We start from the raw sequence: 19,809 nt of genomic DNA, 5'->3' as shown, positions 1-19,809 counted from the left end.
GTATAACATTTGGTGGTCTTGAATATAATGTTAATAAAAAGCCAATTGTAAAACAATCACAACTAATAAAGTATCTTGGTTATATATTGTTTATTGTAATTTTAATATTTGTTACAATTACTAACGTTTTACATATTAGTTCACTCAACATATTATTAGACTATAAATTAAATACAAACAATTCAAACTATAAATTTTATCTATTTATTGGCAATCTATTAGTATCTAATTTAAGTGGCATTATTTTGTTATATACATTTAATTCATCCAAAATTTATTACTTAATAAAATTTATAATTAATAAGTTTTCAAAATATTTCATTAGTCGAAATTTATTAATTTATTATTTTCTAATGTTTATAAGTTGGTTAGCAATTCAACTAATAATTATAATGTATTTTACTATAAGATTATATTTGCTTATTAACCGAAATTCATGATTAGAAAAAATATTATTTGCTATAATATTTCATTTTAATTTATTAATATTTATAAGTTTTGTATTTATAACATGTTCAACATTGTTATTGATATTATTTGTTATGATCAAAATAAAAGCTCAATTAACTAATAATATTTTCAATGAGGGTAATTATAACAAAAATTATTATCAATATTTTAAATAATGTCATTAATATTACTTTATACTATCATTAATAGATTTTTTTTAAATTTTTCTATTTTTAAAATTATAGATGCATTTCAATATAATACAACTTATCATAGAAAAAATACCAAATTTGCTGATATTTTAAATTATAATAAATGTGAACTAAATAATTTAGTTAAATTTATTAGTTTACTAAATAATTCATTATCATTAGCAATGTCAGTGTTTATGGTTACAGTTATCTATACTATAATGTATTGTATATATACGCTATCTCACGATATCAATATCGATATCTATATAAGCAATAGATATGATATAGATATCATATTTAAAGCAATTATATTTATATCAGTAATAAGCGTAATCATAATGTGTTTGTTTAGCGATTCAATTGAACAAAATTGGCAATTGTGTGGACAGTTAGTCAATAATATGAATACCCGAGTGATGACTGACTATGAGTTTAGACAATGGATTGCATTGAAGGCTATCATTGGAAACACAGCGACAATGTGTCCGACAATCGGAGGGTTCGCTAAACTCAACAAATCAACACTTATTTCGGTATTTTTTATTGTTTTTAATTAGTTTTTAATTATAAATTAAATTATTTCTTTCTTTTATAGATATTCACATTTATATTGAATTATACCGTCATTTTATTTCAGACTATTTAACACCATTAATGACATACTGTATATCTATAAAAAAAATAATGTTAATATTAATGTTAATTATTTGTTGTTATTTTTTTGTCAATCAAAAAATTTCACATTACTAGGGTATTCATTCTTTAATTCATTAATTTTTTTAAATTTGATTTTATTGTAAATTACATGCATTGTTTTTAATATTTTTAATAACATATTAGTAACTATACGATTGATTAAATTATTACAGATTTCACCCAGCTAATGTTTGACGTTAATCCATCGATAATATAATAAATTAGTATATAATCTAGTGTAACGGCTAATCTCAGTAAACTGTCCTAGCTATTTTTAAAAAAAAATTATGGTAATGTTATCGCTCTTAAATGCCATTATACTAACGTCAATAATCATGCTGTAAAATAAATTACAATAATTTAATTATCTCATTTCATATATACTTTTTAAATATATATATTTATTTATATTATTATAATTATAATTTTATGAAAATATAATTAAACATACATTAAACACATTATGATACATACAAATTTATAATATTTTTTTGATCAATATATTTTTAATATAGTGCATATAAAATACATGTATTTTAATTAATTAATTTACATAATGTACACAAATAGATTTATTAACAACATTTTAGTTTTAAAATTTAAAAATTAAATCACTTAAAGTTAACAGTTTGAAAAAGTATAACTGTATAATTCAATATAAACGTAAACATCTGTAAATTAACAATAAATAAATAATAATTATTAATTATGTATTTTTAAAATTAATAAAATAGTTACAGAAATGAGTGTTGATTTGTTGAGTTTAGCGAACCCTCCGATTGTCGGACACATTGTCGCTGTGTTTCCAATCATAGCCTTCAATGCAATCCATTGTCTAAACTCATAGTCAGTCATCACTCGGGTATTCATACAATAAACTGATTGTTTAATTGATTTTAATGTTTGTTGTATAAAATCGCTCAGAAAACACATTATAACAGTTATTATTATACAAACAATGGGTAATATTTTTATAAACATATCTTTGCTTTTAAGATCACTGTATTTTGAATTAACTTTAGATGAATAGACAATCTGATAGATACTGAACATTATAGCTGTAATACTATTGACTATATATGCAGGCATTGCATACTTTGTTGTGTCGTTTAATAAATTAATAAATTTACTTATTTTACTAAATAATAATATGTTATTAATTACATTTTCGACAGAATTATGTTTTATGAGAAAATTATCTTTATTTTCAATAGTTTCTAATAAAAAAAAATTATTTATTATAAATTGTTATTTTTAAAAATGTATATACTGTTAGTATAACAGTTATTTAAATAAATAACTTATAAATTAATAGTTTTTTAAATTGATCAAATTTACCATTTATATTTTCTATACCAAAATTGTCCAGATCATTTTTAACAGTTGTCATTATCAATAATAAATGCATCATTATAAACCATATTACAAAAATAAATGTACCAAATGATAATAGATTTAGTGTCATTAAAATAACTATAAAATAATCTACTAAAACTAGATAGTTGTCTAAAACTAGTAAAGTATAAATTAAATTGATTATACAAAATAAATTATAACTAAAGTAACTAATTATTAACATTATATGCCATATGTTGAGCTTATAGTTGAGATAGGTTGAAAAATTTACAATAATATATGATAAAAATTTGTAAATTGTTATTGTGTTAAGCATATGAATAATAAATACGTGCATTATATTTGCCAAAATCATTGAAATAATATTAATATATCCAAGAACTTTACCATAGATATTACCTTGAACATTTAAATCATTTAACCATTGATCGTTTGTAATGATTTTGTCAATACTTAGATACAGATTAGAAATTAGTATAAAAATTATAATAACATAACCTATGAATTTGAACATTTTAGATTGACCATGTTTAGTTGTTTTCTTATCTAATGTTAAGCCACCAAATGTTATACCGATTAGCCGATTGTAGACTAATATATACCAAATTAATTGATTGAGTTTAAACATGATAAATATTTTAGAATATTAATTAATTAAATGAATATTTAATTTTCTTCAATCAGATTGTAATATTTTTGAAGTTTTACATAATATAGTTAAAATTCTATATTATACTAAATAAATTATTTTAATTATTAAAATGTTTTTTATTAAAATAATATGTTATTGATTTTCAATAAAATTAATTAATTTTTATATATTTCTTTTAAAAAAATAATTATTAATAATATTATATTTATGCTAATTATTTTGTTTACGATAAAAAACAAAGTTATAAACTTATATTATTAAGCATGCATACTGTATAGGCTAATAAAAATCAATAAAATATAAAAAATCAATATTTATGACAAATAATTTTTTCATTATTATTTAAAAAATTATTAATTAATTAATAGTAAACATTTTTGAAAAAATCATATATTATTTATGAGCATATATAAAAGAAACAACAATGTTATCTAAATTTTATTATTAAAATAGATTTATTAAATTATAATCAATAACTTAGTTTAGATTAATCTAAAATATTTTAAATACTTATTTATTAAAAAATTTAATTTACAATATTTTATTGTTTAATTTGATTAGCCGTTTGAAATAGTATTACTGTGAAATTTAAAATAAATGTAAATATCTGTAAAATAAAATAATTAGTATTTTAGTCATAAATAAGATACTATAAAAATATTACTGAAATAAGTGTTGATTTGTTGAGTTTAGCGAACCCTCCGATTGTCGGACACATTGTCGCTGTGTTTCCAATCATAGCCTTCAATGCAATCCATTGTCTAAACTCATAGTCAGTCATCACTCGGGTATTCATATTAAGCACCGATTGTTTAATTAATGCAAACTTTGTTTGTATTTGATTGCCAATCAAACACATTGTTATTAATGAAATAATTGAAATAATTAGCCATATTTTAAAATATATATCTATTTGATATGTATCACTGTTTATTAATGTATAATTTTGTATATTTGCTACACTATAAATAGTAATCATTATAGTGTATATTTGTGTAACAAAATACATTGAAAATGAATATGTAATTGTATTGCTCAATAAATTTACTAATTTAACTAATTTATTAATTAGTGTTTTACTATCTAAAAGCAATATAATTAATTTACTATGATTAGTGTTAATATTAACTTCATTATTATTATTATCTAAAAATTTTTTTAAAAAAGTAATAAAATTAATTATATTATGTAAGTTAAACATTTAAATTACTACCCTTAGTATTGTTGAATTGATTTATTTGCAGCTGAACTTGGTCAATTATATAGACAATATATAATAGTAAATAACTTATTAGATAAATAAAACTTACTGTTGTTATAAAGTTATAATAAAATGTCAATTGTGTTAAAAAATTAACTATTAAATTATGATTTAGTTTTAATAAAATAGTTATACTATTAATAAATTTAATCAATGAAAATAATTGCAATAATAGCCATGCTAGTAAATATAATATTGAATAAATAAAGCGCAATTTATTTTCAATGTACTTGAAGTCAAAAATATTCATACTAATTGAAATCAACTTGTACATTTTTGTTGAGTTTAATGTAAAAACTATTAATAAACTTTGTAAGTTATTTAATATAATCATTACAACATGAAGTTCATCAATAAACATAACATTATTTCTATTGATTTGTATATTTTGTTTGGTCAAATTAATACAATAAACAATACTTATAGTACTAAATATAAATGCAATTATTAAAACTAGATAACCAAGCAACTTTAATAGTTTAGATTGTTTAACATTGATTTTATTTGTAGTGTTATTATTCTTATTGACATTATATGTCAAACCACCAAATGTTATACCAATTAATTTATGATAAAATAATAATAATTTTAATAATAAATTCAATGATTGCATGATGTTTTTAATTAAAATTTAAATAATTTATAGTTTTAAAATTCAATATTAAATTATTAGTTAAATAATGCAATGTTATATTTAAAAAAAAATAAATTACTACTTGCTATTTACTAATATTACAAATTTATACTTATATAATAAGTAATATATAATAATAATATAATAATAATATATATAATAATATAATCTAATATATGTTATTTAGTTTAATATAAAAAAATAATAATTATAACATAACAACTGTATGTTTACTATGACTACCGGTGTTTTGAATAGTTAAAAAACTGCAATTTATTTTTAAAAAATCTATTAATAACATTTATTTTCTAAAATATAATAAAACAAAATAATAAATAGTTTTTCAATAAAATTTATTATATTATTTTTTATCACTAAAAAAGGTAATTATTTAAATAATAAAGTTTCTAATAAAATAAATTACGAAATACTTTTGTTAAGTTCTAACTGTTATTATTACAAAATATTTTAATAATATATTAATATAATTTAATATTGTTTTATAAAAAAATCTAAACAATCTATTACTGTAAATGCATTTAAGTAAATTGATAAATTTAGACTTGCATAATCTATTAAAAATTAATTTTATTTATTACTATAATTTTTTTATGTCATCATATATTAATAATATTATTAAGTATTTATATATTTTTAACAATATGCTTTTAAAATTAATTATGTTGAAATTGGATTCAATTGAATCATAAATCTAGAAATTCAATCTATAAATTTATCTATTATTAGCTAATTTTTTAGACTTTCATTATATTAGTAACTATTCTAATAATATTTTGTTGTAAACAAAATAATTAAATTTTTTTATTGTTTTTAATATTAATTTTAATTTGTTATGCAATTGTATAGATAAAATGAAAAATATAATCTACTGTATAAAATAACTAAATTTTTATATCAAACATATAATTATTCTTCAAATTGATTTAATTACATCTAAAATAATTAAAATAATTTCTATTAATTAAAATTACAAATAACATCTTTTCAATAATATAATTACTTAATTACTGTAAATAAGTTATTATACATATATTTGATCTAAATAAACTTCAATATTTAACTATACTAGAGTATAATAAAGTAAAGTAAAGTATAGTAAAAATTAGTTTTAAAAATATTAATGTTTAATATTATGTGTAATTAAGTTGTTATTATTAATTGTTTTATATTTGTTATTATTAAAAAATTATAATTAATATGTTTCCAATTATATAATTAATATGTTTCCAATTATATAATTAATGATGTAAAAAATTTATTAATTATTAAAAATTTAAACTTTTATCTGATATAAATAATATCAATATACGACTATATTAGTGTACATTATAATATTTTTTAGAAAAATACTAATCTCTACTTTTTTAGACTTAAAATACTATTATTATTCTACAATAATAAACAATGACTACAATAAATTCAAAATTTATTTTATTGTTACGTTTTCTACTATTATATAATAAATTTTTTGGCATAACATTTGGCGGTTTAGCGTATGTATCAAATAGAAAACATTATGTAAATCAATCGCGATTATTAAAGTATCTTGGATATTTATCATTAATTTTGACAATAATACTATTTTCAATTGCTGATTTTTTATACATTAACTCAATAGTCAAACAATTGGATCAAAATGCAATATATAAAATGTTTATACTATTATTTAATCTATTATTAAATCATTTACGAGCAATTGTTTTACTATATGTATTAAATTCATCAAAATTATTTAATTTAATAAAATTTACACTAGATAACTTAAACAATTATTTTACTAATAGAAAACTAGTAATTTATTATTTGCTAATATTTATCTGTTGGTTTATTAGTCAGCTATTAGTTATTTCATATATTATTTTCAGATTATCATTAATAAATAAACAATTTATTAGTTTAGAAAAAAATTTATATATATTTATATTCCTAATAACTGCATTATTTTTTTTTACTTTTATATTTTTAACATACTCATTACTGTTATTAATAATATTTGCTTTGAACAAAATTATTGTTTCATTAACTGATTGTATTTTAAATAAAGGTATTATTATTATTTTTTTAAAAATTAATTATTATAAACTAATTTTAATTTTTACTATTTTTAAAATATAGATATTGTTGAATATCAATCATTTTGTCTAACAAAAAATCATAATATTGCTAATATATTAATTGATACAAAATGTGAACTAAATAAACTATCAAAATTTGTCAGTCTATTAGATAATACATTATCAATAGCAATGTCAGTATTAATTATGACAATTATCTATACTCTAATGTATAGCATCTATAATATAACTCACGATATGAATATCAAAATGTTTTTAAGCGATAAAAACGAAACCGATATTATATTTAAAATAATTATAGTTGTATTAGTTATAAGTGTAATCATACTTTGTTTGTTTGGCGATTCAATTCAACAAAATTGGCAATTATGTGGACAGTTAGTCAATAGTATGAATACCCGAGTGATGACTGACTATGAGTTTAGACAATGGATTGCATTGAAGGCTATGATTGGAAACACAGCGACAATGTGTCCGACAATCGGAGGGTTCGCTAAACTCAACAAATCAACACTTATTTCGGTATCTCTTATATTAAATTAGATTTTTTTTTAAAATAATTAATTTAATAATCTTTTATTTTTACAGATATTCACATTTATTCTGAATTATTCTGTTATATTGTTTCAAACTGTTTAACATTATTAATGACTATAATATTTAATAAAATAATAATTGTTTTTTATTATTATCCATACTGTATAAAATACTGAATTTGCAAATCTAATTTTTAACCAATTTTAAGCAAATTTTTGAAATAATTAATAAATTTCACTGTATATACTGTTGTATAAAAATAATTAATATACCAAACAAATATTAATAAATGTTAACATTATAATTAGCATTTATTATGTATTAGTTTTAAGTTTAAAAATAATATTAATTTGAAAACATTTTTAAAAAAATTTGTAATAAAGTATAAATATAAATTATATGAAATTTTATAATAAATAATTAACTGCAGAAAATGATTTTTTTATCATAAATTGTTATTATTGTGTATCTTGACTTATGTGTTATATACAATATATAAATTTATTAGATTTATACTAACAATATACCTATATATATTTACATGTAAAAATGTAATTTACACAAAAATTTAAATACTTGAAACATTAAACTTACGTTTATTAAAGTAATGATAATTTTAAAAGAAAAACTATTTCATTACTTAAACTCAATGTAAAAGTCATAGCCTTGATATTATACATTGTAGATGCATTCAATTTCAAAATGTATAGATTTTTTTAATTTAATATTATTGTCATTGAGTATTGAAGTTATTACCACTAATATACAGTCCATACACTTGAATGGCCTTCAATTACCTAACGTAATGTAATCGTAGACTAAACTAAACTAAAACAATAGTAAAAGTTTATAAAAATAAAACTTTCCTCACATTGTCATCACATTTAAATCACTATATTTTATTTGTATACATTGTACAGTTTATTACTGTTTATTATTTATTGTATTATTTATTTATATATATATTTTTATAATTATAAATTATTAGAATTGTTATTATTATGTATTTAAAATTATTATTTTTCCTACAATTACTTATTTTAATAATAATTCAAATTTTAAGTACTATCGCTACTAATAGCGATCAATCATTACCACCACTAGTGACCACCAGTTCGGGTGTAGTGCGGGGACAGACACTTCATTTACTTAATAAATATGTCGACCAATACTTAAATATACCGTTTGCCGAACCACCGGTCGGTAGGTTAAGGTTTGCCAGACCCGTACCATTGAAAGCACCCAAAAATGTAAGTAATAAAACATTTAAAAAGTTATAAATAGTAATAATAATAATATTTAATAAACTATTTAAGGATATCATTGACGGCACAGAATCGGGTAACAGTTGTATACAAGACTTTTTTCAAGTGGACAGAGGTCTGACCGAAAGCGAGGACTGTTTGGTGCTTAACGTGTGGACACCTAGTGATGCAAAAAGCAATAGTAAATCATTAAAACCGGTAATGTTTTACATATATGGCGGTGGATTTGTTTTGGGTTCAATTTTTGATGACAACCTCAACGGATCAGTTTTGGCCACTCATGATGTTGTAATAGTTTCGGCCAACTATCGTGTCGGTAGTCTTGGCTTTCTATACGGTGCTGATGATAGTGCACCGGGAAATCTGGCATTATATGATCAACTGTTGGCACTTAAATGGTTCAGAGATAATGCACAGGCATTTGGTGGTGACAGGGATCAGATTACTATATTTGGTCAATCGGCCGGCAGTTGGTCAGTATCGGCACAAATAATGTCACCGCTGTCTAAAGGACTGTTTCGAAGAGCTATTATGCAAAGCGGTGCGCATATCAATAGCAAAGACCAACCTATTTATGATACGGTGAATGCACTTGAAATGTCTAAACTAACTGCCAGTCAATTGGGTTGCGATCCCTATGACTATCACTGGTTGGACTGTCTGCGCGATATCCCTGATCCTCAAGTGTTTCGCAATAAACCTGAAAATTATAGTTCAATAAAGATAAATTATCCAGCTTATGGTAGCGAATTTTTACCACAATTACCTCAAAAAGTATTTAAACATGATCAGTTTTCTAATGGTTTGTGAATTAGTATATTTTTTTAAATATTAATAATACATAATACACAGTATATTAATTTATTTAAATATTTATAAAAATAATTACAATATATTGATACAGATATCGACTTAATGGCCGGTTCGGCCACTCATGAGGGACCAATGCTATACTATGCAATGCAATCCAACCTCGATTTGATTAATCAAATTAATGAACAATTATTTAGTTCATTACTAGAAAAATTAGAAAAATTTCATCATAATCTAGATATTGATAAACTAACTGGATACTATTTGAATAACACTAATCTAGATAACAGTAAAGAGTTATACATGTCATTGGGCCAGTTGTACGGTGATCTGGCTTTTCAATGCCCGACCTATATGTTTGCCAAATTGTATGCAAAATATATGAGCCAATCGGCTCCGGCACCAAATGTCTATTACTATCAATTGGCATACAAATCGGTTAATCATTTTTGGAAACCTATGGAACCATTTACCGGCCATTTGGCTGACGATAGTGTTGTACATCACGGATGTGATAATGATTTTATATTTGGTTTACCAGTTCATCGACAACAAGAGTTCAGTGAACAGGACTATGATTTTAGTCTATATATTATGAAACTGTGGACCGATTTTGCTAAATATGGGTAAAGTTTATGAAAAATAAAGTATTATTTTATTTCAATTAATATAATGTTTTTTAAAATTATTATTATTTAAATAGTAAACCGAGTAATGATTGGCCAAAATTGTTTGACACAACTGATGGCGACGACAACCGATTGGTGTCCAAATTAAAAATATTAACACCGTATGACTTAACACGTGTTGAAAAAAATCCATTTGATAGCACGTGTGACGGTATTTGGAAAAATTATTTTACATAATATCAAAGATTATTAATTATTTAGTTGTTATTTTTGCTCAATTTATTTAACTTATATAAACTTTTATTGGAAATGTTTTATAAACTTCCAATTTTATAATTTATTTAAAAATAAAAAGATCAAAATTAATTTTTTGTGTATTAATAAAAGATATTTTTAAATATTTATCTAAACAGATATTTTTTCAATAAAAACGCGAAATAATATTGTTTTTATTAAATTATTTTGATAGTAATTGCATAAACAAAACATTTTATTCTAGTTATAAATATTATATGTTATAATTAATTTAATTGATATTTCTAAAATCAATAAAAAAATACTAAATATACGGTAAGTTGTTTTATGTTTATTAAATAATAAATATTATTATAGTATCTTATTTTTTTAATAATAAGTAAAAATCTTTTAAATAATGTTAGATCTATTACATATTTTTTATTAATTATAGAAAATTATTTAACATTAATTAACTGTTATATAACTGTTTAGTTTATTATTACATTAATTTTAAAACTTATGTTATATTATTATATCATAAATTGTTTGGTATAACATTTGGTGGTTTTACTTACAGTATAATAAAAAATATCATTTCAAATGTAATCAATGTTAAACAAAAAAAATTTAGATTATCTACTATAGTGATTGCAATTATAATTTATATAATTAGAAGTATCTAACAAACAAAATAATTCAAAACTTATCCATCAATCAAATAAATGAATCAAAATATTAAATTATAAACTTATAAGAACTTATTATTACTATTATTTTGTTATTATTTTTTTAAACTATAAATAAATCTAAAATAATATATTGTGGTAAACAAGATAATTAAATTTATTAATTTTTTAGTTTTAATTAATTTGTAATGCATTTAAATTGTTTTGTAAAAATGTATTATAATCTTATACTTTTATAAAATAATTATTTTTGTATATCAATCAAACCAATAAATAAATTTTATTTTCATTCATATTATATATAATTAAGTTGTTATTATTAATTGTTTTATGATATTTGTTATAATTGAAAAAAAATATATAATTAATATGTTTACAATTATATAAATAATGACGTATATGATTTATAAATTTAAACTTTTATCTAATATAAATAATTTCAATGTTTGAATATAGTTGGGTACATTATAATATTTTTAGAAAATAGTAATCCACTTTTTAGATTTAAAAAACTATTATTATATAATAAACAATGATTACTATAAATTCAAAATTTATTTTAATGTTACGTTTTCTACTATTATATCATAAATTATTTGGCATAACATTTGGCGGTTTAGCGTATGTAACAAATAAAAAACATTATGTAAACCAATCCCGATTATTAAAGTATCTTGGATATTTATCATTAATTATGACAATAATAATGATTTCAATTAGTGATGTTTTATACATTAGCTCTATAGTCACACAATTAGATCAAAATTTGAAACGTGATTTATATAAAATGTATATATTGTTAGGAAATCTATTATTAACTCATTTACGGGCAATTGTTTTATTATATGTACTAAATTCATCGAAAATGTATTGTTTAATAAAATTTATATTTGATAATTTTGGCAAATATTTTAACAATAGAAAATTAATAGTTTATTATATCCTAATGTTTATTTGTTGGCTTACTATGCAACTATTAGTTATTACATATAATATTTTAAGATTTATTTTATTAAATAATAAAAATGCAGAATTAAAATATTATTTATTCACTTTAACATTAATGATAATTGGATTAACATTTATTAGTTATATGACTTTAACATGGGTTTTGTTGTTATTAATAATATTTGCTTTAAAACAGATTCAATTTGCATTAATTAATTGTATTTTGCATAAAGGTAATATTATCATATAAATTAAAATTATTTTTATAAATTTATTTTAATTTTAGTATTTTTTATTTTTTTAAAAAAAACTTAGATGCATTTGAACATAAAACATTTTGTCTAAGAAATAATTATAATATTTCTAGTATATTGTTTGAATGTAAATGTAACTTAAATAATCTAGCTAAATTTGTTAATGTATTAAACAACTCATTATCATTAGCAATGTCAGTATTTATGATGACAATTATCTATACTATAATGTATAGCATATATATTGTAACTCACGATATGAATATCAAAATGTTTTTAACCGATAAAAACGAAACCGATATTATATTTATAATAATTTTAGTTATAACACTCATATACGTAATCATAATTTGTTTGTTTGGCGATTCAATTAAACAAAATTGGCAATTATGTGGACAGTTAGTCAATAATATGAATACCCGAGTGATGACTGACTATGAGTTTAGACAATGGATTGCATTGAAGGCTATGATTGGAAACACAGCGACAATGTGTCCGACAATCGGAGGGTTCGCTAAACTCAACAAATCAACACTTATTTCGGTATTTTATTATTAAATTGAATTTCAAAAAACACTACTTATTATTATAATTTGTTTGCAGATATTTGCATTTATATTGAATTATACCGTTATATTATTTCAAACTGTTTAATATTATTACTGATATATTATATTTATTATTTTTATTTACTGATTTATTTTTAATTTGTATTACATAATTAAATTTTTAAAAATAAAATTTTAAAATGATTTTGTTATTTATCTTCAATTAATTTTAAATTTTTAATATTATTTTTTCAATAAATATTAACTTTTTTTAGTAATATTAAATTAAGTAAATTGTTGTATAGGTATTTCTATTTTAATTTTTATAAACTTTATTTATTATAATATAACAAATGATTTATACTTTTATATTATTTTATTCTACATATTAAAGCAAAAATATGAAAATTTTTAATTTAAAAAAAATTATTATAATTGATAATATTAATAATTAAAAAATACTTAATATTTCAATTATTTTTTAACGATTTATATTTTTAAACTATAAATAAATCTAAAATAATAATTATTATAATAATATTATTTTATTAAAATATTACGTAAATAATATATTGTTGTAAACAAAATGATTAAATTTCTTGATTTTTTATTGGTATCAAAATTAATAACGCATTTTAATTGTTTTGTAGATAAATATATTTATAATCTTATACTTTTATAAAATAATTATTTTTCTATATCAAAAAATAAATTATATATTTCATTTATATTATTTATAATGAATTTTTCATTATTATTAATGGTTTTATATTTGTTATAATTAAAATATTGTTATAGAAAATATTTTTTTTCAATTATAGAATTTGTTGATGTAAATAATTTAAAAATTATTAAATTATAACTTTTATTTCATATAAAAATATCAATATTTGACTATAGTAGAGTATATTATAAAATTTTTAGAAAAATACTTTTTAGACTTCACAATGGCTACTATAAATTCAAAATTTATTTTATTATTACGTTTTCTATTATTATATCACAAATTACTTGGCATAACATTTGGCATTTGAACATAAAAAACATTTTTTCTAAAAAATAAAACTTGTATAATATTTATAAAGCTATTTTTAAATATTAGTTTTCTTTTTTTATAACAATTATAATATTGATAACTATTAAGTTGCTATTGAAGTTTGTTTTTGAAATAATAAATTTTATTAAACTAATTTAGTTTTTTAAAAATTATTTATTAAAGTGTATTTATAAATGTATATATGTATTATTACAATAGTTAAATTGATATAAAAATTATTGCAAAATTTTATTGATTTATTTTATTTTATTGATAAAAATATATGTAAATTAATTATATTACACATATTGTGATATCTTTTGTAATTATAATTGTTTTTCTCTAAATTATTGATAATTATTTGAAATAATAATAAATGATATTAAAGTTATTAAGTTTTTTTGAATAATATGCATAATGTTTAAAAAAAATTAATAAAAAAGTAATTATCTATTTTTACTACGATTTAGTCATTTAGTTACTAACAGCATAGTATACATACAAGTATTCAATAGTATAGTACAAATAGTTTTCACACATTAAAAAAAATAAAATTTTGCTTCACTTAAAAATTAATAATATTAAAATATTTATATTAAATTTATTTTAAATAAAATAAAATAGACATGTCAAACTTATTTAATAAATTTATAAAATTATTGCTATTGTATCATAAATTTTTTGGTATAACATTTGGTGGATTTATTTACAATATCGATAAAATTAATAACAATTCAAATAGAATTAATGTTAAACAATCTAAACTATTAAAGTTGCTTGGTTATCTAGTTTTAATAATTGCATTTATATTTAGTTGTATTTATATTATTCAAACTATAATTCTAACCAAACAATATTTTAAAAACAACAAAACTAATTTTATATTAATTAATGAAATGTACTTGCTAATTATTATTTCAATTAACATACAAAATTTGTCAATAGTTTTTACATTGAATTCGACAAAAATGTACAAATTGCTAACCGATTGTATTAATAGTTATAATTTAAATTGTATTAAATTTAATTTGCCACTTGGTTATTTTATAACTATTTCACTAATATGGTTATTATTACAATTAATATCATTGATAAATTTTATTAATGATATAATCACAACTATTAAATTAAAAGATAAATCAATTGTTAATTATTTAATAGTTTCAACATTTTCATATAACTATATTACATTATTTAGTTTTATCTGTTTGACATGTTATATCATATTATTTATTGCGCATATAACTGACCAAGTTCAACAACAAATAAATCAATTTAACAATTTACAAGGTATGTTAATTAAACTATATAGTTTTTTTATAAATACATTTTAAATATAAGATTTAATTAATATTTGTTTTATTTAATATAGATAATAATCAGGAAAATTGTTTTACAGTTATTAATAATAAAGTTAACATTATGACTAATCATACTAAATTAACCTTGTTGATTTTTGATAGCGAATCAATGATTATTAAATTAGCTAAACTAGTAAATTGCTTAAACAATACCATATCATATACATTATCAATATATTTTGTAACACAAATATACTATACTATGGTCAGTATCTATAGTGTAGCTAATATACAAAGCTATACATTAATAATCGGTAATACAATACAAGTGGATATATTTTTGAAAATATCACTTATAGTTTCAATTATATCATTAATAATATTGTGTTTGTTTGGCAATAAAATACAAACAAAATATGCATTAATTAGACAATCGGTAATCGATATGAATACCACTGCTATGACTGACTATGAGTTTAGACAATGGATTGCATTGAAGGCTATGATTGGAAACACAGCGACAATGTGTCCGACAATCGGAGGGTTCGCTAAACTAAACAAATCAACACTTATTTCGGTAATATTTTTGTTGTATTTTATTTATAACTAAAAAAATTATTATTTTATTTTACAGATATTTACATTTATGTTAAATTTTACAGTAATACTATTTCAAACGGCAAATCAAACAAAACATTAAAATACTATAAACTATATTATTAACTAAAACGCTTGTTTTTATTTAATTTTTACATTTTTAATTAAATTCATTTTATATTTTAAGTATAATCATTTGTTTATCCTTATTTTATTAAAATTATTAAGTAATTTATTTTTGCAGTAGTCATGACATAAATTGTAATATAATACAAAGTGATTTAATTTTTTAAAAAACAAATAGTTTGTATTAAGTTATTATTGTATCATTCAATATATTTTTATTATAATTGTTTTGTTCAAATATATTGTTTTAATAATAAAAATCAATAATATGTAAAATATAAAATTGATAACTAAAATAATTAATAAAGTTGCAATATATTTATATAATTGCATGTAATATATTAAATCGTTTTCGTGCTTTTGCAAATAATAATTTTTATTATAATAATTATTTTTTAAATACAATAATATGAAAATTGTTTTTTAATAATTTTAAATGACAATGTAAATTATTTTTTATCATATTTTTCATACCAGTATATCGATTTTGGTTAAAACAATATATTTAACTTATATTATATAAACTTTCGTAATGTTAATAATGTAATATAAATATTTTATCTAACTACATGTGAAAACTTAATTTATTATTAAAGGTATTGTAATTATTAGTAATAACATTTAGTTTAAATTATTTTTATTAAATTTACTTAATTACTTTTAGTTAATTATTAATTATTTATAATTTAAATATATAAAAATAGATGAAAATATTAAGTATAAAGTAATTGTGTTTTTATTCAAATTTTTATTAAAATTATATTTATTTATAATTTAAAAAATATTTTTATAAGTATACAATATTAAAGATATTTTTTCTATAAGTTATTATAATACATATTTAATTAGCAAATTGATATCATTGACTTATTAATATTAATATGAAATATTATAGTTTTATTCAATTTAATAATGTAATATCAAAATAAAATTGTTTTTTTAAGTAGTGTATTATTAATATTAAATGATATTTTAATAAAATAATAGTTCAATCATCTCATCTTTTAATGTTTTTTAAATTTTATTCTGTAATTTTTTTTATAACAAAAAATTATATTTATTAGATATATAACAATTAGTTTTTACTATAAATAGAAAATAAAAACTAATAGATTTATGAGTATAAAAAATATTAAGCTATTAAAAAACAAGATTAATTTTTTTTAAGATTTTAAAACTATAACTTTAATAAAAAAAAATATTATTTTATAATATAAAAAATTTATTTAAATATTTATTAAAATAAAAATGTTTAAACATAGTCAATTGTACTGGTTACTATTGATTTATCATCGACTAATTGGCATAACGTTTGGAGGTCTAATTTATGATAGATCAATAAATAAACATGGTCAATCTGTTATTGTAAAATTTCTAGGACATGTAATAGTAATTATAACAATACTTTTAAATTTGTATACCACTTTTGTCATTATTAATATATGTATTAGTTTATCATCATCATTGAATGAGCATGATAAAGTTATTAATTATATTTATATATATACGCTAATTATAGTCAATATACAGCATATAATATTAGTTTATACACTCAATTCAACTAAAATGTACAAGCTAATACTGTATATAACAACTAATTTTGCCAATTATATTATAAATAAATTATCAATTTGTCAATTATTATTTATACTAACTCTAATTTTATCACATCTTGCAGTTATAGCTAATTTTATTTATACCATCAAACTATTGTTAATTAATAATATAATTTTATCAAATTATTTAATGACAATTTCAATATTATTTCACTTATTAACATTTGCAAGTTTTGTTTGCATAACATGTTTTATATTAATTAATTTATTATTTATATTAAATAAAATACAAGTTGACTTAGACAATTTTGCCAGTGTTTATAGTAAGTTATAATTTATTTTTATTTAATTTTATTATATTAATACTAAGTAATTTATATATTTAACTAATTCTATTTTATTATGCTTAACTATAGATACTTTCAACAATGTATCTAGCGCAATTAATAAAACTAATAAATGTGTAATTTTAAATCATTATATAATTATTATTGATAAAATAGCTATATTAATTAATTTAATTAATGATACACTCAATTATATAATGCCAATATATGTTGTCAATACTATTTACAGTATTATGTGTTGCATATATAGTATAGTTTGTGTAATTAATTTTAAAACAATATTGACTGATATCTATCAGAACAATATGTTATTAATTATTATACCCATTGACTGTATTGTTGTAATTATAATAATATGTTTTCTGAGCGATTTTATACAACAAAAATTACAATCAATTAAACAATTAGTTTATTGTATGAATATCCGAGTGATGACTGACTATGAGTTTAGACAATGGATTGCATTAAAGGCTATGATTGGAAACACAGCGACAATGTGTCCGACAATCGGAGGGTTCGCTAAACTCAACAAATCAACACTTATTTCGGTATTTTATTATTGTTTTTAATTAGATTTTAAAATAAAAATAAAATATATTTTCTATTTACAGATATTCACATTTATATTGAATTATACAATAATTTTATTTCAAACGTCCAAGTTTAAATAATATTGTTATCAGTTAATTGTAAATAAACTTTAATTGTTAATAATTTAGTTTATAATCAATTACTATAGTAATTATAAAATAAATAAAAAAATAATCTACCTAAATAATTTTTAAAAAAGTTATGTTTAATTATTAAAATTATTTTTTATTTATAAATATATAAAATTGATTAACTTATTGGGAAATTAATAAATATTATTTGAATAACAAATATTTTCACAAAAATTAATATTATTAAAATAAACTAATTAAAATAGTTCAATTATTAATATTTGTTAAAATTATTGTCATTATAGAGTTTTTATTATATTATGGTAATTTATTAATTTTTAGCATTTATAATATTGATTGATTAATAAATACAATTAAACAAAAAAATTACATTTATAATCTATTATATATTTGATTATTTCTTAATTCATAATATTTAAATTTTACTCATAAACAAAATAATTACCATAAATATATTTATTGTGAAAAATAATTTTTTTTGTTACTATCTATTATAAATTAATTAACTTATCGAAAAATCAATAAAAAAAATTATACTTTATTAACTCAAAAATTTATCAAATGTAAAAATTATTTTATTTAAAATGTCAAACTATTATCACATTGCTATACATTAAAAAACATACACTTCAGATAATAGATTAATAAATGTCATAAAATAAAAATATTAATTATTTTTATTTTAGATTTTTTATATTGTAGAGTTAATAATATATGTCATTTATTTTTTTAAAAAAAAGTAGTTATAAAAATTTAATTACAAAAATATATTTTCAAAATAGAATGATTATGTCTAAATTAAAATTGTTAAATTTATTAATTGCAATAATTATAATCATAAACAATATAACTGGTGTAACATTAGGCGGCATTTATGGTTATCGTAATGGCCATTTGCTCAGATTGA

The 19,809-nt window shown here is 18.9% G+C and overlaps 1 protein-coding gene across 1 annotated transcript; it reads left to right on the top strand.

Annotated features, from left to right (window-relative positions):
* Positions 1-7,729: 7,729 nt before the first annotated feature.
* LOC128963746 (acetylcholinesterase-1-like) lies at positions 7,730-19,809 on the top strand. The gene is made up of 7 exons (XM_054310259.1): positions 7,730-7,861; positions 8,935-9,126; positions 9,193-9,943; positions 10,046-10,580; positions 10,658-10,794; positions 13,031-13,251; positions 19,768-19,809. Exons 1-7 carry the CDS (start codon positions 7,730-7,732, stop codon positions 19,807-19,809), a joined length of 2,010 nt encoding a protein of 669 aa, XP_054166234.1.

This window comes from Oppia nitens, unplaced genomic scaffold, assembly GCF_028296485.1.
Source record: "Oppia nitens isolate AA-2021 unplaced genomic scaffold, nextdenovo-longstitch-racon4-pilon3 scaffold7_pilon_pilon_pilon, whole genome shotgun sequence".
NCBI classification, from domain to species: Eukaryota; Metazoa; Arthropoda; class Arachnida; order Sarcoptiformes; family Oppiidae; genus Oppia; species Oppia nitens.
This window is presented reverse-complemented; position numbering and strand designations above follow the sequence as displayed.